Source organism: Siniperca chuatsi, linkage group LG20 (genome assembly GCF_020085105.1).
Source record: "Siniperca chuatsi isolate FFG_IHB_CAS linkage group LG20, ASM2008510v1, whole genome shotgun sequence".
In the NCBI taxonomy this organism is placed as follows: Eukaryota; Metazoa; Chordata; class Actinopteri; order Centrarchiformes; family Sinipercidae; genus Siniperca; species Siniperca chuatsi.
The window spans coordinates 5311804-5335696 of record NC_058061.1 but is presented as its reverse complement, the minus strand read 5'-3'; the positions used below and the strand labels follow the sequence as shown (position 1 = coordinate 5335696).

Genomic DNA, 23893 nt, shown 5'->3' with positions numbered 1-23893 from the left:
TGATGAAAGAACAGACAAAATTCGCAATGTCCTTCATTTCCCTCATTATTTTTTCACATGTTGCAATGGGGTGAAATACAGAGCTGGCACCAGTAGTTTCTGTCTTACTCAATTGAGCGTGCAGCTTTATTTATTTATTTTACAATGACACCGGGATGCACACTTGAAACCATCGTGCCATTTCTAAGGAGAGGAGGGGGGAGGGGGGCATACCCATTGTGCATTCCTTTGTCTGTTTCCTGAGACACCCCCACTTCCATTACTATAATAGGAGAGGAGAAGGAGGAAAGTAAATGGAAAGCCATTGTGTGAATGCTTTTTGGAATATGTTCCATGGCACACATTTAAATCACCCTAAATGGAGCATCCAATGATCTGTAACTGTGCAGAGGAGATTGACTCAAACAGCTTCCGTCTGCCCTCTTTCATTAGGAACTTATTAAACCTGAATGGAAACTCGGAGAGTGTGACAGTAAAAAAAAAAAAAAAAAAAAAAAACCCCAAAAAAACTGCCTCAGGCGTCAGTTGAATGCAACTAAATACCCTGTCATTCTGTCAAGGGCACACTGCAATTTTAGGGAAATGCAGAGGATTTGAGACTACAGCGTGACACTTGCTTTTACTTGAATATAGTTCTTTTAAGGCAGTAGAGGCCATGATTTGCCATTCCATTCATTATTCACCAGCTGTATTTTATCTGTGTTAAAGCACACATACTGGGATCTAGAAGGTAACAGCTGGGTGAAAAACAGCAGGAGGTTAGTAGGAAAATACACCGAATATCTAAATATATGTTAAGAAGAAGGAGAATAAATGCAATCTTTCCATCCAGATCTGATCTTTTTACCATTTATTTAAACATCGAGAACCTCGTGATCAGTGTCACATAAAAATGTTCTGTTCCTAGAAGCGAAGAAGCAGCAAAGGGCAAAAGCAATACTTTCTCATCACTGTCAGCTGCAGTGTAAAGCTCACAGCTCAGCATGTGTCATGGGACAACAGCTCAGAAGGTGAAGCGGGAGGACAGAGGAAGTGTGTATCGTATTACTCGATGTGTTGCCTGGTGGTCTGTGCACAGGGGCAGAGATGACAGGCAGAGGCCAGCAATGATACACGGTGCATATGCTCTCTTGACAGCTTCAGGCACTGCAATGCAGAAACAGAGAGAGGAAGAGAGAGGAAGAGAGGGGGAGGATACAATTACAGGTGCACGCTGACACCAATAACTCTCATTCTGCAGTGTAAAATGACTATTATTAGACAATCTCACACTGACATGATTGAATGGATATTAAGAATGCATGAATAGTTACCAGGTAATTTTCACACGCTGGGAGGAGAGATGTGCTTGATCAGCTGATGACAAGTAGATGAACAGTATGATGACTGATACAGAGAGGTTTGAATATTAAACTTATTACCTTCCATTTATTCACATCCAGGACAAAATATCTCAGAATCTCAGGTTGCTCCTAAAGTCGTCCTACAAATCTCCCTATTTTCAGTATTTTCTTTTCTTTTTATATTATTATATATAACTTATCTCTGTTTCCAGCTTTATTTAAACATCACTGACCCACAGTGGGACACGCTGTGTAGCCAAACTTTATTTAAACCCACAGAACTGTACAATTCTACACCATTATGTCACTTCGATTGAGACTGCATTGCATTAGTTTAAGTACAACACTGGTCCTGGGTACCGTATGTACACTGCTTGCTTTGTAATTTTGTGTTAAATTGCTCTTGTATAGTTTCTATTTTATTTATATTCTTATTTTCTATACTTAGAATTTTTTATTTATGTATTTATCTACTTATTTCTGTCCTTGTGCTGCTGCAACACCAGAATGTCCCCTCTGGGAATCAATAAAGGCTTATCATATCTATATCTAATATAGTGAAGACATGTCATAACCGCCTTGATCCATTGTATAAAGGAGGGAAGCCACTGAAAATATCAGTATAAGATTTAAAGGTAAGATTTATTATTATTATATTTATTTATTATGTTGTAGGGTGTTCTTATTATTTTGTTCATCTTCTGACTTCTGTACCTGGGCTTGAAAGAAGCATCATGACAAAGCAAAAAACTATTTTCAATCATGTAAGTGAGAAAAATGAAAGTTGGAATTTAACAGTCTGTGCAGTTCATGCAGTCGTAACCTGACCTCTTCTCAGTTACAGTTTTCCAAAATAGTTTCTAACAAATATAAATGTACCATGAGAAAGAGGTTGTGCATGTTTACAAACACCAAATCCACATGGGGACTGACCCTTCAGTACAAACCAATCTGATTGGTAAATAATATTATAAAGAGTACGGTCTAGACCTGCTCTATAGGAAAAGTGCACTGAAGTAACTTCTGTTATGAATTGGCGCTATATAAATAAAATTGAATTGAATTGATTAGATTAGTTTGGCCACGTAACCTGAAGCTGATGTTTCTCTGTCCTCACTTTAGCCTCAGTATGGCAGCATTTAACATGATTAACTGAGTTGACTGACCAAGCTATTTTGGGATTGTTTGATTAGAAAAATTTGATTATACTGTTGTATTTGATCCCCTACCAGGAGCTGCGTTTGTTTTTGCCACAATTACTGTAAAATCAGAAGTGCTTTCTCGGAAAATATTCAAAACATTGGGCAGTAATAGTACAAAATCCACATGCTCCGCAGCAGCATGTGAATGGCTAATTAAAAGCTGAAATATGTATCAACAATCAGATAACTAGTAATGCATTTCACATAATTACTAACAATAGCCCATGTGCGTAATATGCAACATAAATATAGACTACTGTAAGAAGCAGAGGCACTGGGCCATTAAAAACAAATAATAATTGGTCTATGGAGAGTTTGGTTTGGGGCAAATTATTTATTAATAGTTTATAGTCTGTGAGTGTACTACTGACTGAATTTAATACATTTCTTGGCCAATAAGAATACAAGAGTGTATCCTGTGAGGCCCGTGGCTTATAACTTGCCTTCAGGCAGGAATCAGGGCCGCTCAGGGAACAAGAGTCAGTCTTTCGCTCTGCAGCAAAAAACAAGCATCGGGCTCATGTTTTTATCCTAGAAGTAGGTTACTTCATCTAATCTGCCCAGTAACAGTTATACAGTGTGCATATGTATGTTACAGTAGCGTGTGTGTAGGAGATTTGGTTGTGTGCAAGCATGCATAAGTGTGCATGTTTGCATGTGCAGCCAACAGTGAGTGGGCTGAGGGGAATGGAGGAAGAGGAGGAAGAGTGGGAAGAGTAGGAGGAGGCCTATGGTAAAAGCTTCAACAAAAGCTAAAGATAGCACAGTGCTTGCAGGCACTCAGTGAAGCTTAGCTTTCTCTGTCAAGGTTACACACACACACACACACACACACACACACACACACACACACACACACACATGCACACACATACAGAGGCACAAAGGGCCTGAAAGTGCATGAGAAGCCTTTTTTCAACAGAAAAAGTAAAATAACTAAATGGGTAATTGTGCGTTTATGGGATAATGAACACTATTGTCCATAATACATTACAGTAATGTTGAGATCAGGCTTGGTCTGAAGGGAATTTGCCAAATGAATATTCCTGATATGAGACAGAGTTCATTATTCTGCAGAATGCGAAATTGTGGTGTTCACACTATTGTATGTAGTATGGAAATTATGCAAGCTATGCCAGTTTAAACATGTATAGTCAGATATTGATTTGTAAATTAAACTGTTTTAAACTGTGAACTGCTGTTGTTGACGTTCCTCAGGAAAAGCCTCCCCAAAAAATACTCTTCTAGAATAGCATGAATTCATCCTTTCATTTCTCTTCAAAACATTATGTTTACTTGACATTATATACTACAAATTGGTCACAACATGGGCTACCATTAGCCTCCAGAACAGCTTCAATGCTTCTTGGCACAGAAGTCTGTGAAACTCAACTGGAGGGATGAACACCATTCTCCCTCATTTGGTGTTTTGATAATTATGGTAGAGAGCACTGTCTAACACAACAAAATCCGCCATAGGTGTTCAGGTGAGTTGAGATCAGGTGACTGTGCAGGCCATAGCATATGATTCACATCATTTTCATACTCATCTAACCTTTCAGTGAGCCCTCATGCCCTGTATGGAAGCATCTGAATCTGATATGTTCTCCTCCCTTTTATTCAGGTTTTTCCTTTAATTTGTCACCTGTCTGGATATCTAATATTGACTTATTAAGATTCATGTAAACTTGAAAAGGTGTTTGGGTAAAACTGCATTTCTTTATATAAAAGTGGGTAACATATGTTTGGTTGCGTTTATCTGTCACACCATCCCTGCAAACCCTCTAACCCTCCTTTGATTTATGTTGATGCAGAACACAACAATATGGCAGACTGCCTGGATTCTTATCAGCCCTGTCGTGGTGGCAATAAGCTTCAACTTCACACTAATCTTGACATAAGATCCTCAGTTAACCATAGTTTGTAATCCAAGATTTCTCAGGATGCGGAACTTCACACTGGATGCAGGTCACCAATCGACTGATGTAGTGGCCTGACTACATCTTCCTTCACGGGGTGATGATCCAGAGGCTTGAGGCACTTTTCTGTGAACAGTATTTCCCCCGGCCAGCCTCACAGTTCCTGTAAGTAGAGACACCGTGAGTAGATTCTAATTGATCACATCTGGCACACCAAACCTGCTAAACGTGAGCATTAAGTGGTAAATTAAACAGAAATTACATCATCAGCAGCCGTGACATGATGATCTACTTCCCTTCAGCCACATGTCAATACGTCTCACCAACTCCATCCAGCTCACTAATAGCTTGGGTCTAAAAATAGAACTAATTGAACTAATGGACATTACCCAAAAGACTGCACACAGCCATGGGCTCAATCTCACAGGTTAGTTAAAGCCTCTGTGGAACTTCATTTAGTAGATTTGTTGCTTTTCTGTGATCTTGGCAGCCATAACAACCAGCTTTCTTTAGAAATGGGATAAAATACTCATGTACCTTGGAGGGGGTGATAAACCTTAGCTTAGCTGACACACTTTTGTCTCATGGCTGCCTAATGCTGGGATCTGACTACCTGATACCCAACAGATGAGGGGCGTTTGGCATGAAAATGAGCATATAGTGTGGAAGACAACTGAAGCAGCATCTGGGATGGCTCATTATGATCATTTTTTGCCTTCTCTCACCTAGTTTCACAACTTTTAGGACATGATGTTGACTCCTGGTAGCACAGAGCTCTCTTCCTGCACAACTGTAAACACGGCAAAGCGAAAGAGGAATGTTTTCAGTGAACGTGTAACCATTTGACTATTACCCTCAGGCCAGGAACTTCAGCTTAATCCAGCCCAGTATCCCATATTGGACGATTCCATACCTCAGTATTTATGTCCAATGCCAATGTTCAGCGACAATGCAGAAAGTAGTGAGGAGTATGGAGTCTGACTTTCACACAGGAGACTGATGTTCACGTCCATCACAGACCTCGATTAATGTTTGCCTTTTACTTAACTGAGAGCCCATTGTTTTTCTAATCTTCTTCTTCTGCTAATGATCACCTGATCTGACACATTGACCATCTCAAAAGACAAAAATGTATAGTGTGTAGTCTGATCCTGGCGTAATGGTTAAGAAGAGGTCACAGGGTCACCAAAATCATTAGAAGCCATCTTCTGTGTCTCCTGGGGAAATCCATACCAAATTCCATTCAAATCTGCCCAGTACTTGTCAAGAGCTTGCTTTTTACCAAAGTGTGGACAGACTAACAAACCAACTGAAACAAGAGCTACTTTAATTAAAGTAAAGGCAAAGGAATAATTTGACACTTTGGGAAATACGTTCATTTGCGGTGTTCATTTGCGGTGGTATCATTCTCATTTAACTCTCGGCATGTTCCTTTAAATAGTGAAATATGTGACACTGAAAATACAATCTCCATCTAGTGTATATGGAGAAATAAAACAAAACATTTGCTTAAATCCAGACTGACAAATCTATCAACATTATCCAGACGAACAAAGTAAACATGCAACAAACACATGAGCACACAGGTAATGTATATCTTGGTTATCTTTAAAAGCAGGTCATGTAGTTGTGGATTTACATGTTCCTATGTAACCAGATTATCAAGAGCCCTGCTGTTATATGTGAAAACAATTCAGTCATTGTGCCATAATGTGATCTAGCAAGCTTACATGAGAACTGCTGGATTATAACTTTTGAACACTCCCCATGTAATGAAACTTGTTCAACAAGTATATAGCAAAATCACATGCTGCAATATATATGTATTTTATATATCACATTGGCGTCACGAGTTGTGGATTCACAGAAGTCTGCTTGGTTTCCTCCAAACCTCTTCCGAGTGATTAGTGACCGAGGCCCTGTCAGCTCGCCTTGTCTTTATACCCTCTTTTCCTGGGGGTCATTATTTGATCCCGTCCAAACACAGATTACCTAAGACAACACAGAGTGGCTGTGGTTATCACATCATCACTCTGTTGTTGGAAAACCATTGAGCCTAATCACAGTTTGACAAAGAGGCCATTGTACGTCAAAAACAAACATCGCATTTCAGAAAATGGGAGAAATCCTTTCCTCAAACATGCCAATCTGCTTATAAGAGTAAGGTTTATTTGTGGTGGAAAGCGAGCACAAGGGTTTGTTGTAGAAGGAGAATGTTATCAGTTTCCCCAAATGTTAATGGGTTAAGCACCGAGCAGAGCCTTCTAGTCACTGTAAGCTTGTAAGGGGCAGTGTGTAATCATGGTAAAACCTTATTTTAGTGAATTATGGAACAATGAAAAGTAGGTGATGTAAAGGACTTTACTAAATAATGCATTCATGTGCCTTAATAATTGAGATGATTGGAGGGGAATGAGGCAAGAAGGGTAATATGGTTGCTCAGTCTTCTTAGAAGAGTGTAAAAATAATAGAATTATAGAAGAATGGAGAGTGAGAATTGTGGCCACATATCTTTCATGGCTGCTTTGTGTAATATAGGTTACAAAACCATACAGTAATACAGTTTTTGATGATTGATTTGTGGTTTTGAGTGAGTTTGGTTCCGATATTCATGTTCCCCGCAGGATGAATTGTAATAACTTTGGTGACCGCTTCACTTTTCATCTAGCGCCATGGCAACAGGTCAAAGTTTTAATTTGTCATATACTTTGTTTTTTGCCCCAAACCTGCAAAACTAGTGGCATTCCCATCAGCCTCTGCTGTACTTTGTTTTTAGTGCTAATTAGCAAATGTTAGCATGCTAATAAGCTAAACTAAGATGGTGACCATGTTAAACATTACCTTAACCAAAACGTCAGCATGTTAGTTGTCATTGTGAGAAAGTGCAGAGTCACAGAGTTGCTAGTGTGACTGTAGACTCTTAGTCTTGTGTCAGTTTGAATGAAAGTTTGTACGTCGTCTCAAGGAATGTCATGTCAGCAAGGCTTTCTTACAGTCAAGAGTTTTTTATCCTATACACACCAATCAATTAAGTGATTTATGGTGTGCAAGAACTTTATTATTATGTCACTGTCATAATTGTTGTAAGAATTTAAACCAAAAATCTAATTTATTTTTGATAATCAATTAATCGTTGAAGTCATTTTTCAGGCAAAAATGCCAAACATAACCTAGTTCCAGCTCCTCAATTGTGAGAAGTTGCTGCATTTTTTTGTCTTACGTGATAGTAAACTTAGTATCTTTGGGTTTTGGACTGTTGGTCAGACAAAATAAACAATATGAAGATGTCGATTTGGGCTTTAGGAAAATGTAATGGACATTTTTCACATTTTTCAGACATTTTATAGACTTAATGATTAACTGAAAAAATATCAGGCCAAGTAATCAATAATGAAAATAGTAACAGCCCTACAATTTTTTTTTGACTCTTACAGAGTAATTCACCTTATAAATAGAAACTATACAGTGTATACATTATGTATTGGTTTAGCATATGGACAGCATTTCAAAGCTCTTTGTGTTCTCTACTGTATCTATTGAATTACTAAGCTTTTTACTCTTTTGTTTCATTTTAAACCAACTATATTTTTTTCACTAACCGGAGGCCTTCATTTTAATTAACCGCTGAGGAAATACATAGCATGAAAAGGTTACTCCGAAAGGTTAATCAGAAACGAGCAGACTGCTCAGACTGAAAATGACCTTCCCTGAAAGAAACGCCCCCGAGGTCACGACCTCGTCTCTCAACTGTGAGATTAATGTGGGCACAGAGTGACCACCCAGAAGAGGCACAGAGTGGTCAGCAAGGCCAGCCTCATCACTACACTCCAACTAACAGACCAGACAGGCACGTTTACACACAGATTAAATGCACAAATACATGTACAGTACATGTATGCAAACACTGGGAGGCAGCCAAGTAATTTCACAAATAATACTGTACCTTTTACACTTCTGGTTTTATTATTATCATACCCTGATACTTTAAATTCTGTTGTAATCTTTGCACTATCCCGAGGCATCAGCATTCAGATTACACTCCTCTCCTCAAGTTTAATCAAAGTGGCCAGTCAGGCAGATGGTTATATGAATCACATTTGTTTTCCCCCCCTCCTATATAAACTTCTATTGTTATATATCCTCTGACATAAGACAAATAACCCTCTACTGACCGGCTCCAAAAGCTTCTGGCTAAAGCTAGACAGAGCAGTGGTCACTGCGAATAAAAGGAACTCAGATTGATTGAGACGCACTGATTCTGGTATGAAAAGAGCTCAGGGGTAAAAGGCACCATGTGCAGATATGCATTACAATGGCGTGGATAATTCACCAAAAGGCTGCTGTTGGGTAGAAACTTTGCATCTAGAAAGGTTTTCAGGAATTAAGAAAAAGGACTTTATTTTATATTTTAATGACTATGCTATAGCACATACTGAGTCTAGAAAATGTTGAATATTTTCATGACCCAAGGGTCATAAATATTCCTGGAACGCAACTACAAACCTGAAAATCACCAGAACTGGATTTACTGTGTTTTACTTTACAACAGCACCAGAAAATCTGCTGACCCGTGGCAAATGTAGACCTCTGCTGGTGTTTCTCGGATAGTGATGAGTGCAATTGTGTAAGGGGGATACTGTCTTGGTCATAGTATTTTTAGAGCATAACGACTTAGAAAGGAAAAACCATTAATGCATGTTTCACCCACGCAGGTTTTGAAGAAGATTGCAGTCTTTGGATTGAGAATAGCATGAAATGCAAATCTATCTGCTCACACTGGTTGTGCACAAGCAAAGGAATATCCCACTTAAAAATGTATATGCATAATAAAAAATCTATTCACATGTTGATAGTGGACCCATATTCAATCTGCTCCAATATTATATGCAGCTGATGAAGATGCAAACAAAACCATTTTCCCAGTCAGAGCTGCCTTGAGCCCCTGGGGAAAACTGACAATGGTTGCCAGGCTTCTCTTTCTGTATAGATGTTTTGGTGACAAATGTAGAGAAGTAAAACAAAATTCACCTACAATCCATTCAACCAACTCGTAAAAAAAGATGTTAACCCCCCAATTCAAATTTGTTAAAATTTACAAACACTAACCAATGCATTTGGCAGGGCCTAATGTCTCAACACTTGTAGCAAAAAACAAAAAACAAACAAACAGACTTGCAAATTTTAAAAATAAATATTACATCTATGCATATCAGTTTTGGAAATCTACAGATTTACAGGTAGGACTCAGATGTTGTTGCTCTAATCAGCCATTTACAGACTCCATGCAGGTTTTTCATATTAAGATAACAAAGCAAATATCAGATATTAGTCAGAACAGGGTCACTTCAAATCAGATTTGAGCGTGCAGTGTAACTACTGCCTGTCACTGATAGCTGATTTGCAGCAGGACTCAGGTGGTGTTCGTCCAATTAACTGGTCATGCAGCATCATGATGCAGAATGAGGAAAGGGAAACTGTCAATAAAAATGCTACTAAATCAATGTTAAGTCTTGACTTCTCTTTGACTTCTCTCAGCCAGATGGGGCTGATGGGGCTGATGGGGCTGATGGTGCCCCCCCCAGTCATAGTTGATTAATGAAGTAATGCTGGGTTAAGTATGTAGCAAGCTGGTTAGCCGCACATGCTAACAATCGCAGCTTATGTTAGAGCAGGTTAATGCACTTTTTGATCAATTTCTTACACTTTTGCTCTTTTGTTTTTGGTTTTGGAAAGTCCAAAAGAAGAAACCACCCTCCAAACTCTTTACCGAAAAGCCTAATGTGGCATGTGGAGACATCCAAGCCTGCCCTTACGGACAATTGATGTGCAGGGGAGGGGTTTAGCAAAGGTCTACTGATCTATGGAAATATAAATTTAAGAATAAAATAATGGTCTTTGGGTACTGTTCTCCCCAAAATGGATTTGTAACACTTTACAGTAGCTCATTACTTGAGATTAAAGCATCTTTTGTGCAGAACTGAATCAGTGTCATGTTCCATTCATTTACCATCAAAAGTGCTAAGTGCGGGTCTGTATTACAGTGGACACACACACAGTGTGTCCATTGTAATACAGGCCCGCACACACACACACACACACACACACACACACACACACACACACACACAGGTGTGTGCACAACAGGGAGCACAAATTTTGTTCCACAAGATCTGTTGTTGCCATGGTATTGCACTGCATCTCCTTACATTGCCATGGAAACACAAAAATTATGACTGGCATGGGGCTTTAAGTGAAGTGGGTCAAGAGCATCTGAGTCAAGTCAAACCAAATCTATTTGTACAGCCCAGTATCACATAAAAAGTCTCAGTGGGCTTTAGAGGCCAAAACCAGCAAACCGAGTCCTGGAGAATGAAAAAAATCCCCCAAAATACCTAAGCACTTAAGGAAACAAAAGGCTCATAGGGTTAAAGGGAAACTTCTGTATTTTTCAACCTGGACCCTATTTTTTTTTGTGTCTAAGTGACTAATGGGGACAAACATTTTGAAATTGGTCCAATATTGAGCGAGAGGGCTGCAGCTGGCAGCCGCGAAACAGAGCTGCAATGTAATCCTTCTAGCTGCGCAACGTCAATGTACGTCCTCTAAAAGTGCTTGTTTTTGCCGCTGACAGGCTGAGATTGTTAATATAAGTGTCTGACAACATAATGGAAAGGACCCTACAGAGATAGACCTTTTTGTTAACCAGAAACATCCATAAATATTGCTCGTCAAAGTCAAGAGCCATTGACAAATAGAATAATTTGACCTCGCAGCTCATCGTAAAACACACTTCAAACTCGACAGAAACAAAATAAAACACACCAAAACCATCTTGGTTTGTCTTCTAACCCTTCCAACAATCACCAACTTTGGTTTGGTCGATATAAACCCTTAATTCACTGAGTGAGATGTGAAAATATTATGGCTCTACATTCTGCTTCTCTGATGCCCGACCTCCCTCTCGCTCCTCTCCCGATATTTTCACATCGAACTCGGTGAATTAAGGATTTATTTCGACCAAACCAGAGTTGGTGATTGTTGGAACAGTGGAATGACAAGCCAAGACGGTTTTATTTTGTTTCTGCCGAGTATTATGATGTTTAACAAAAAGGTCTATCTCTGTAGGGTCCTTTCCAAAATTTTGTCGCTCAATACTGAACACATTTCAAAACTGTTGTCCCCATTAGTCACTTAGACAAAAAAACATGGGGAAATAGGGTCCAGGTTGAAAAATACCAAAGTTTCCCTTTAACCCATGTTCAGACTGCATATATTCCAAAACATGTCATCTATCCACTTTAAATAACTTCTAAACACTTCATTCACTTGAAATGCAGTTATGTAAAATTAAGACTTGAAAGTTTACACATATTCTCCAAAATGACTGTAAAACTAAGTTTGTGGAGAAATATATGAACCTAATAGATGAGACGAAAACCTTTAATCAGCAGTGGTCAGCAAACATTCATTCTCAAGTCATTTTTACTGGATGAGATCGATCATTTGTGGGTCACTGGCTGAACATGACTGAATGCACCTGAATTCTTTTGACTCCTACATTATAAACCTCTCATTCAAGGTCACCACTGAGGGGCGGCAGAGGAGAACAGCTTTCACTCTCTAAGCAGGGATTTAAGCCCCCCAACTCTGTTGTATGACTAGTTAAATACAACTCAGTATGATAATTTATTACTTGTTTTTCACTGTGTGCATTGTTAGGTTAAATTGGCCCTCACTGTTCCCCTTAAAATAACAGTTTTATGTGTTTAATTGTGGTACCAGTGTACTTATTTGATAGAAATGTGGCTCTCTCTATCTTGTGTAAGTATTACAGTAAGTACCATGCAGATTGGTTGAGCACACTGTTTTAGTTCACAGTAACATGTATTCACTGCAGTGAGACCACAAACAATACAGGTCTACTGTTTGTCCTGCAGCAAGGAGCATACAATTTGCAGATCAATGAAAAATATGTCATCAGTCATCAAACCATGTGTCCTCAAATTTGTCAATATCACTGTAAGAAAACAGTTTGATCAGAAATCCAAATTCTGAAATCGCATACATTTCAATTTGCATCAATGTGACAAGCATTATGAGGGCTAAAAATAGCATTTGGTAGTGATGTTAAGGTACACTGAGATCAGTGTACAGTAACATCACTACCATAAGGCTAAATAAATTGCCTACTAAGGGCTTGTGCTGACATCTAGGGGTGTGCAGAGTCAATACATCTATCGAGATATGTTCATTAAGAGTGGTTGGAAATAGCTAGAAATCATTTACTCTGGCAGTAAGACAAACAATAAAGAAAATTGCAGCTTTGTTATTATTCAACTTTTATCTGACCATTATTAGTATTATTATATATAAAATACAAGGTGATGATTGAGATGATAGTAAGCTGTTGTTGTTATTGTTAGGGTTGTTGCTTTTTTTTTGTATATATTTTTGCTATGTAGCACAGCTCAGCTCTCACATTGTCATTGTCATACACTGCCCTCCTCACACCTCCATGCATATCTACACACTTAACATAGCATGCCTTTTTGCACACAAACATGTACCAACACATATATCTCAGATATCTTTTCAATAACAGTTTACTCTGCACATTACAACAATTATTTTCTCTTGATGTCTACATGTTTATTTTTTCATTGTTCTTACTTTGGTCTCATGATTTTCTTTTAATATCCTTTGATGTCCTACCTTTTATGTCACACTTTTGTCACATTAAAAATAAGTTTTATTTTCTTTCATTATGCATATTGTTTCTTGTTCAATTCTTCTGCCTAAAATTTTCATCTGGCCCAAGAATTAGTGCCAACATCTGTCTAGTAACAGTCCCCCATTTCAGTTCTGTGAGGATTATCAGAGTCGGTGCTAATTTAAAAGACACACCTTCTTGATACATTGATTTCTGCCATTACATGGCTCTATCATACAGCACTGAAAGCCAGTACAAACATGGCTGTGGATACCTGTCTAAAGATGCACACAATGCATGGCAATTGTGAACTAAATTTATGAATATACACAAAGTGTAACTTCTGTTCCAGCAAAACCTTGTCAACATTCAGTGTTTTAGGAGTAAAATAGACCACCTGTTGCAGGCCCAGCATAGAAAAGCATCACTCGGACTCTGAACTGTAGTCTATAGTTTATCTTCACAAATTATCCACAAACAACTGAGCTGGGTACTTATGATATGCTAAACGGGCTACCTATTTTGTTATGAAACCCAGCCAAAATGGGAGGTGGGTCTAATTTTAGGATCTTACGAGCAGCACTTGAAGGCATCACTACCATCTCTTGTTGGCGTGTGTCACCACTGTCCTCCTCTGGTCCAGCTCCCGTCTCCTGAGTGTCTGACTGCCGGTGGGGTGTGTCTGCTGGAGATAGTGGTGGCGAGAGGCAGTTGCGTCAACTATACCACAAACAGACAGAAAATACCGGAAGTTACACGATTTTGTCTGTAAAATAAAAGCACTGCAATGCCTGCTACTGTCGAATCTTGTTCAAATGGGCAATTTTGAAAATTTGATGGTTTAACATGTCATCCCAAAAACCATGGGCATTACTCTGCTGCTATAACAGCCTCCACTTTTCTGGTTTTAGGCTTTCCACCAGATTTTGGGAACTTGGCTGCAGGGATTTGCTCCCAGTCAGCCACAAGAACATTAGTGAGATGATAACAGTCGGCGTTCCAGTTCATCTCAAAGGTATTGGATGGGGTTGAGGTCAGGGCTTTGTGCAGGACAGTCCTGCAAGACAGAACAGCTTTGATTTCAATTGATAATGTGTCCTCTTTCTCTGCTCCATTTCCTGTGGAGTACCACACGGTTCCATATTAGGCCCTATTATATTTTCCTCATATATGCTTCCTTCGTAGTCTATTTTTAGAAAATACAACACCTCCTACCATTTTCGTGCAGACTATACTCTGCTGTACCCCCCTCTGAAACCTGGTGATCCATGTTGTTTTAACTCTGCTAACGGAAGTGCACAGGAGGATGTATAAGACTCCTACAGCTAAATAGAATAAAACTGAGGACCTCATCTTGTCTTCTCTCGGTAGACCACTTTGATCATTTGTTGCTTTTAAATGCGCTCTGTAAATAAATTCACCTGACTTGCCATATAATCTATCTATCTATCTATCTATCTATCTATCTATCTATCTATCTATCTATCTATCTATCTATCTATCTATCTATCTACAGCTGTGGAAGAAGTATTCAGATCTTTTACTTAAGTAAAATTAGCAATATTGCAGTGTAAAAATACTGGTCCTACATTCAAAATCTTACTCAAGTAAAAGTACAAAGGTGTTATCATCAAAATATAAAAGAGGCCTACCAAAGTAGAAGTACTCATAATGTAGAATGGCCCATTTCAGAATCATACTGTATGTTACATTACTGGATTATAATGATTGATGCATTAATGTATACATCACTTTAAAGTTGCAGCTGGTAAACGTGAGGTTAATTCTGATTACTTTACATACTGCTGGGTAGCTTAACCTATAATAATGTACCATAATTATTTACTTGGTTTATTTTTTGTATTATTAATATAAATCTGCAACGTTGACTAACTAAAGCTGTCAAATAAATGTAGTGGAGTAAAAAGTAAATGTAGTGGAGTAGAAGTATAAGGTAGAATAAAATGGAAATACTCAAGTAAAGCATGAGTACCTCAAAATTGTACTTAACTATTTACTTTCACTAAATGATACATCCCACCGTCTATCTATCTAGCTAGCTGTCTTTTACTTTGAAGGGTTTGACCGGAACTACATTTTAAAACTCCCTTTTCCTTGACGTTGATGGGAAAAACTGTAGAGCTCTCACCTCATCAGACACCTTGTAGACAAGAAGACACCGCGCGCACGACTCACGTGCGGAGGTAAAATGCAGCTGAATAACCGGACGAATCTCACGAGTCTGGAGTTGGCTGTAATCTAAGATTAGTTTTTGGAGAAGGAGAGCCATGAAGAAACACCTGAGTCCCACAAAACAACAGCAGCAGCAGCAGCAGCAGCCACCGGCTGAAGTCCCGGTTCCAGGCGGCGAGGTTACCGTTCAACAACTGAACGAGCTCCTTTCCAACGGCAGCGGCTTTTACAGCTTACCGACACAACATTTCAATGAGGTCTTCCCCAGAATATACATCGGTAACGCGTGAGTCATTTATCACTTTATCAAAAGCGATTAAAAATGCTGTCGGTGATGGTGTTTGACAGTGACAGGTAGGACAGGTTTTTTTTTTTTAAAGACGCTCCCTCCCCGTCCACCGACCAGACGCGACAATGACAACAGTGTCGCATGCCGGGCAGCACGCACGCAGGGCGGGCTTGTTATTTTGGTGCCTCCACTACCATGGACAGAGCGACAGCCTGTTGTTGTCAACACATTTTGTTGTTGTCCTCGAAATACCATCCTGTACCAGCGACGTCAACGTGCCTGAGCAGCCAGACAGGTAGATATTGTATAACAGTGTAACATAATAATAATAATAGCCTAATAATAATAATAATAATCGATTCTTGCTTCCATTTAAAGCACATAAATTCATAGTAAACACCCCCGGATTGAGATGTGGACGGACACAAAGAGCTGTTTTTACCCAGTGAATCCCTCCATCGTTAGTAGGCTATCACTGCCGTGTAATCACGTCTTCATCGAGCCGCTCCCATTCCGTCCAGCTGGGCTGCAGGGCGACAGCAATCATCACATCTAAAAGGGGGTTTATATTCATTCATAAACTGCTAAAAAAAACAACAACAGGCGGTCTGGTGGGTTCCTGCAGAACAAAGAGGGAGAAGAGGGAGCACGTGAATTTTGTAGTCGTGAGTGGTGAGGTAAACCTAAACTCATGTCAGTGAACACATTTTTAAGCGTTATGACCCAAATTCATAGCATAGGGTAAATCATAGTAACAAGTACCAAACCCAGTGAACATAAACAACGTTTTATTTAATTAGTAGTTTCAGAGATATCCCCACATTAGAGATAATAAACCTGTTTTAAGGCCAAAAGTGCAGTGCTATCATTACTTACTGCAAATAGCACAAGAACTGCGATTTTTATATTCTAGAGAGGAAACAATTAGTGGATTAATCGATTAGCTGAGCAACAGAAAACTAATCTGCCACTATTTGCTAATTTGAATAATTGTTTAAAGGTCCAGTGTGTAACATTTACCTGAAAATAAGAAGTGTTGTGTTTTCGTTACCTTAGAATAAGCTACAGAGGGAGCGGGTCTCTTCCATGGAGGCCGCCATGTTGCACCTCCATGTTTCTACAGTAGCTCGGAACGGACAAACCAAACACTGGCATTAGATAGGTCCTTTGTGGTTTTCGCGAGTTTCGCGGCCACCGTAGTTTCTCTGACAGGCTTGGAAGGGGAGGGTGATGCGAGCAGTATTTGTTGGTTCCAATCCTACTAAATCCTACACACCGCTCCTTTAATTTACTATTCAAACAAAAATGTCAAATATTACATTCTTCAGCTTCTCAGTTGAGTATTTTCTGCTTTTCTCTTGTCTTATGTGATAGTAAAACTGAATATGTTTTGGACTGTTGGTCAGACAAAACAAGCGTCAAGAAGATTCAGAGATTTTCTGACTAAACGAATTGTCGAAAATAATCGGCACTTAAAAGTAATCGTTCAGCAGTTCAACGAAATAAAAAAAAAAAACATGACATGACATTATTTTTGCTTAATCATGTTATGGGAAAAATTAATAGTTGCTATGTCCTTAAATCCAAGCTCAGTTATCACATTGTGAAAGGTGCTGAGCAATATAGCCCAACCAATACTGTATTTTTGAGGCTGATACTAACATTGATATTTGAAATAAAAAAATCTTATTATGGCTGCAACAAACGATTATTTTAATTATCACTTGGTCTCTAAAGCATTAGAATTTAAATGCCTAGAGCCCAAGGTAATGTAATCAAACGTCTTGTTTTGTCCAATCAACAGTCCAAAACCCAAAGACAATCTACTACAAGACAAAGAAAAGCAGCAAATTCTCACATGTAAAAACCTGGAAGCCTCAAAGTTTTGGCATTTTTGCTTAAAAAATGACTGAAACAATTAATCACTTATCAAAATAGTTGCAGCTCAAAATCTGATAACGAGGTATCAGCTGGTAGTTGGTTTTTAACAAACACACAACATAAATAAACTTATTTGATAAGGATCTCTTAAATTTGGGTTGTAAAAGAATTAGGTCTGCAACTAACAATTATTTTCATTACTGTTTATCTGCAGATTATTTTCTTGATAAATCAATAAATTGTTTAGTCTATAAAATGTCAGAAAAAAAGAAAAATGCCCATCACAATTTCCTAAAGCCCAAAGCGATGTCCTCAAATTGTTTCACCAGACCAACAATCCAAAACCCAAAGATATTCAGTTTACTATCACATAAGGAAAACAAAACAATACTCACGATTAACACAATTAAGGAGCCAGAACTGGGTAATGTTTGGCATTTTTGACTGCAAAATGAGTTGACAATACATTTTTTGTCAACTTATGGATTAAACGCCTAATCGTTTAAACTCTAAAAGGAATCGTGACCGAGATATGCACTGATCGGGACCCGTAAAGTGCTCTGTGATGGACAAACTTTGACAACGCTGTTTCTAAATTCCCCTAAAACTCGCTTATGGCATTTTTGTACTCCCAATTTCTTGTAACATATCAGCTGACATACTGTGTGCTAATACCAATATATGTGTGATATGCTAATATCGTTGTGAAAGGTGCTGAGCACACAAACACATACATACAGTGTATTAACTGTGTATGTATATTAAACATGGCAGAGGTGGAACCATAAATCCGTGGATGCTATCGGCTTTGTAATGAACATGCCGACTCTTTAGGAATTTACAGCTCACTGTTCCAGGAAAGCCAGTTCCTGGTACTTCCCGCACAGATGTACAGATTGTATATAAGATGTATTATGTGCCTGCATGACAAAGAGATGAACAAATACACAACATTCCTCAGTCCTCACTGTCAGTACACTTACTGTACAGTAATTAGAAGCTCAATACCTCAATACAAACCTTGTTTACTTATATGACCTATAGCCCAACCAGTACTGGATTTTTGAGGCTGAAACTGATAACGATAGTTGTAAGTTTAAAATGCGATGATCGGCCGATTGTAATTTTTTTACATTAACACATAACATAAACAAACAATCTTGATAAGAATCCGTTAGGTTTGTCTTTTTAAAATTGTGACCAAGATACATACTGAGCGGGACATTCACATTGTCAGTAGGGCTGTGCCATATCATAGCGTTCACGATAATACCGGTATAATTTTTAATGTGAAAAAATCATATCGTGATAATGACAACATTCTGACTTGTCGACGTAATGATGTCGTACCGTTAGGCACAGCAGCAACAAGCATCGCTGAAAGCGAAAGCACCATTGCTACCGGTGTTGTGCCGCTCCACGGTGGAGGAGTTGGTTCCAAAGAGAGGAGGGACTTCAGTAGTGTGGAAGTGGTTTGGTTACAAAAGATCAAGCAGTGTTTCCCACACATAGACTTTACTTTAACATGCAAATATTCCCAGGTATATTAATGGCGGTATCCGCGATCGGTTAACTAGTGGACAATCTTATAAGATCAAAAATACAGAACAAATTTACTTTTGTCACTCAGAGTGATCTAACATCATCTGCAGCCTCTCAGGTTTCTTGCAATTAAATGTAAAAAATCCTAAATTGCACAAACATCAGAAATCATTTTCAGGTTTCAGGTGTCAAATTTGTCAGAACACTCAGTGAAGAAAAAACAGTTACGGGAAATATAATTTTCAAATATATTTTGCTGTAATGTAATATAAGCTTTTACAGAGCAGGTCTTAATCTCACTTTTATGGATTCATGCTAGAGAACTGATTCAGGGATGCCCCTGAGAAACGTAGTGTCTCTGTGCAGTCCATCATTTGGCTCCAGTCTCTGCCAAGAGAGTGGTGGAGGAGGGGGAGCAGGACGGATTACAAGCACATTACTGTACCTCAGTGCTACAACAAAATCAATCTGAATATGCCAATCTGCCCGGCCAAGTCTCTCTGAACAAAGTGCTGGCAGTCTTGTGCTTAGCTGAAGCTGATCAGACAATAGTGTACGCTTGAAAGAGAGACTCTAATGTGCTCTCAGCTTTATGATTTCTTTTGAAGAAGAGATTTTGATTTCTGATGAAGAAATTATGTTCACTGATTATGAAGAGCAGAGTCTTTTTAGTAATCATTTAAAGTACTCTTATCAATGGCCATGTATGGTGGGGTAATTTTTCCAATAAAATATATCATAGACTGTCCAATCACGTTGAAACGGCAGTGTAATGTAATGGGATATTACAAATGGCTCAGGCAGGGCGGGGTGGTATTGATTGTCCACCTTGTCCACTGTTTCCACCACTGGGACCCACTAAGGCTCTCTGCTGATGTATCCTCTTAGTTGTACCCTGTTACAACTTAAATTGTGTAGTTGGATGGCAAAATAAGATCAAATCTAATGCACTGATTAATGCAGTATATATGTGGTGCATTTCACACACTTCACTTATTTGATCACAGTTCAAGACTTAATTTAGATAGCTTTGTCCTTGAAAATATTTATTAACATCTCTTATCATGGAATTCCCTTGGGAATGGGGCCCATGACCCATTTTAGGCCCCAATCTATAAGCAACTTTTTCACTTCAGAAATTAAATATAGGATTGTTCCTCTGCCACTCAGGTTCATGAAAATACATTATAGTTCAGTTAATAAAAGGACCAATCAGAATATTCTCATAAGCCATGATGTTAACTAACATTTCAGCTGCTGGTGTTGATATCTGTGTTGAAAGACTTAAAGTCCCTGAAATATCAGCTTCAAATCTCAAGCATTTCTCTATAACATTAAATATTTGTGGCTAATTTAGTAACAAGTAGTATAAGTATTATTTAGATGAGATTTTGGACACTTACTAATCAGCATAATTTTGCACCATTACTGACAGCCATAGATCGCTCAACGATAATTCTCACATCTGATAAGCTTTCAAATTCACCGATCTGTTATTTAAAATGGACTTTCTGGATTGTATTTCATGTCTCACCGGTACCTGAAGCAACACACCAACGCAGCCCCCTTGCATTGTTTTAACACAAGGCTGTTTTCGGTCCAAATGCCCGCTAACAGATTAGTCGAAAATCTCATATAGGTGTTCAACGGGGTTAAGATCTGGTGACTGTGAAGGCCACAGCATATGATTCAGATCAATTTCATACTCATCAAACCTTTCAGTGAACCCAGTTGGGAGTATGGGAGCATCTGCATTTGTTAGTATTTTTATATTGCAATATACTGTATATCTTAATTGCAATATCAATATGTATGTGACATATATATATATATTCTCCTAAAAGATAACCAATCCTAGGGACTAAGCATTAAATTATCCAAAAGAGATGAATAGAAAACAGACATCTGGGAATGGGAGGGGGAAGGACAAAAAAAACCCCAGTACCACTCCAATAATGCAATAGAGTTTTTAAAATGATTGTCTGTGGGCCATGTCAATAACCCTCGGCACTTTGATGAACTAGTCAAAATGTTCCCATCCCCTAAATGGATTATGACTGTATTTTCCCAAACTCAAACCCTTACACTGTTTTCAGATCAGTCGTAGTCAGCACAATAAAACCACCGTGTGCAGCTCAGGGACACACTTAAGGTGTGGTTGTTTGCTTTGAGAAACACTTTGGCTCTTTGTAAAGGTGGTCTTTAATAATGGATGTTGTGGGACTGCAGATCCCAGGGTGAGGAGGCTGGGACACGGCAGGTAAATAGGAAGAGAGCCATTGGCTGTGAACTCACTTGAACCTAGTGTGCCTCTGCATTGTGTTGTGTAGAAATACAGTAAATGTGAACAGCGCTGCTCAGATGCTTCAGTAACTCACTTCTCCTTCCACACACACAGATGCATGTGCTTGAAACTGGCTGTACTTATGTTGCATTGTAAGTGCTAATACCCAACATGTAAACATTTACTGTAAGCATTTATTCAATCATTTATGCACACAGGCTTACGTCTAAATATACAAGGACATATTCTGAATTAAATGTGGAATAAAATGAATGTCTTGTGTAGCTGATTTGAGTCCTCAAATCTGAAGGAGTCTCTGCCCTGCAGCTGACACACAAACAGATGGTATGTTTCATCCCTCCTCCTATGGCCGTAAAGCAAAATGGTGGCAGGGAGGATTTTTTATTAGTTCTTGTAGAGGGGGCTTTGTAGCCACCACCTCTAGGGAGCTGTCCAGGGTCACCTAGCCTCGCCTCACCAGCCTCATATTGACTGTAAGCACACAGCGCTGTCAGGGTGAGCATTTTACATGATGTGTGATTCTTGGGTCTGAATAGAAGTAAAGCAAATAAAAATGAGACACGTTTGGCTTTTATAGAATTTAAAACAATACATTTTGTGCTTATACCATAAGTCTGGCATTGTACAGGTAATTACAGCTTGGTATAATTCCAATTTTGTACATCTTTATGAAAGAACTCGTCTCTCTTATAGTTTTTTAATGCATTCAATAGTGAAAGAGGTAACACACTGGAGAAAATAAGAATAGGCTGACAAATGTTACAAGCATATACACTCAAGTTTCACTAATTTTTGTCTCTATTAGTTGTATGGCAACAGTATGGTGCAGTTTTTTGTTGTTAAAACATAAAATCTGTACAGCTAATTGGTGACACTAGGGGACCTTTTTTAAACGATCTATAGCGCATTGTCTAAAGTGCATGGCGCAAGTGCAACTCCACTCTTGCTAGTTAAACGACGCAATGGCCGCACAGATGGGCGCAGGTACATTTGCTACTTACACAATGTGGGCACTGGGCGTGAAAATGACAACTGCGTCAGTTGGAAACTAGCAATGACACTTGCGCTGCACTGTACACAGCTTTGTGCCGGGTGTAAGATAGGGCCCTTGATGCTCCATAAAACTTTAATCAATGAATCAGTGGTCAGGCCCAATATGCGGAATTGTAGTTCTTAGAAACAAAGGAGAACAGGAGGGGAGCAGATTCATTGTTTCTTGGAAGTTGTGTAGATGAAGATGGAGGTGAAACTGCTGGAGTGGAGCTGAATGAGAATAAAGAGATCAAGATGAAGCTCTATAGCCATTTCTTTCTGTCCTGCTTGAAAATGAAAATTACTTTCTTTCTCCTGCTTACATTGCCCCCCCTTTCCTCCCCCTGCCTCACTCTACTACATTCTACTTCCTGCCTGTTCCTGACTATTGTTACTTTGTTTTAGAGCACCATGCTTTCCTCTGTACACAGCTCTTAGCAACAGGACATGTAGAATCAGTTTTGCTATCATAATGCCACATGCATGTGTGCATCCATTCTAGTAATTGTGGCTTTGTTGTGAGCCACTCACATGACACGACAGGACAATTCTATCATTCAAATGTGGCCACAACTTTGATGTCTACCAAGCTTTAAGTCATTGTAAATTGAATTTCTTTGGGTTTTGGACTGTTTGTCAAACAGACAATTTGAAAGACACTACACTCACATGGTTCACTTACACAGGTGTTTTAACTTATTTTACCTGATTAGACCTCTTCTCAGGACTGTGTGGGTGTGGACAGCCTATGCTGGATTGACATTTCCCTCACTTTTAGTTTTTTTGCAAATAATTAGGCAAGACAATGAACACCTTTTAAGGCATTTTTCACAGGGTACATTTTGACATGTCACAGTAGGAAAAGAACAGGTGTACATAATGAAATTAATTAGCTCCACTCTACTTCAACCTGACCAGAGGCCTAATCAACCAGAATAAGTGAAAACACCTGTGTGGGCCTCAAAGACATCACATTTGGCTGTGGGAAGTTGTGATGGACATAGGTCACTTTTTATTTTACGTTTTCTAGATTAAATTATTAATAAAAGCAATCATGAATAAATTCATCATTCTTCCTGACTTTAAGTACTCCACAATTTGGGATAACATTTATGAAAAGACACATTCGAGTACTGTTTTAAAGAACATGCAGAACTGCTTTCACGCCTCCCAGCAGATATACAGTATTTGGCTGTGTATCAAGTGATACTGCCAGCACAGTGTTCACTAAAATGCATGCATGAAAGATGCAGCCCACATTGTCAAAATATCACTTTAAAATAAATTGTGCTGACACACTCCCATGCTGTATCTGTCAGATGTTATTATTATTGCTATTATTTGTCTTAGATGTCTTGTTCTGCTGCTGTATACTCATATACATTTTGTGATGTGAGAGCACAAAAAAGTTTTATTTCACCATCAACAGAAGCACTTTATACGTTTTTACTAGTGTACAAACTTTGTTTCAATGCAG

General features: G+C 38.8%; 1 protein-coding gene and 1 long non-coding RNA gene across 6 annotated transcripts in view; one reads left to right on the top strand and one right to left on the bottom strand.

Moving 5' to 3' along the window:
* Window positions 1-833: 833 nt before the first annotated feature.
* On the bottom strand, window positions 834-16922 carry LOC122867603. 4 transcript variants are annotated; one of them, XR_006375959.1, is made up of 4 exons: window positions 16708-16922; window positions 16099-16275; window positions 13749-13894; window positions 834-4627 (listed from the first exon to the last, which is right to left on the bottom strand). It is a non-coding gene; the product is annotated as an uncharacterized LOC122867603 (long non-coding RNA). The 4 variants fall into 4 exon arrangements; XR_006375958.1 differs by lacking the exon at window positions 16708-16922 and having other exon boundaries at window positions 16099-16631; XR_006375960.1 differs by lacking the exon at window positions 16708-16922 and having other exon boundaries at window positions 13774-13894; window positions 16099-16631.
* The window catches only part of dusp3a (dual specificity phosphatase 3a), a 21158-nt gene continuing 12561 nt past the window's right edge, over window positions 15297-23893 (top strand). The window contains exon 1 of one of the 2 annotated variants that reach the window (XM_044178586.1): window positions 15297-15653. In XM_044178586.1, the coding sequence (XP_044034521.1) occupies window positions 15463-15653 (191 nt within the window). In that variant the 5' untranslated portion in view covers window positions 15297-15462. The other variant, XM_044178587.1, reaches the window with a different exon arrangement.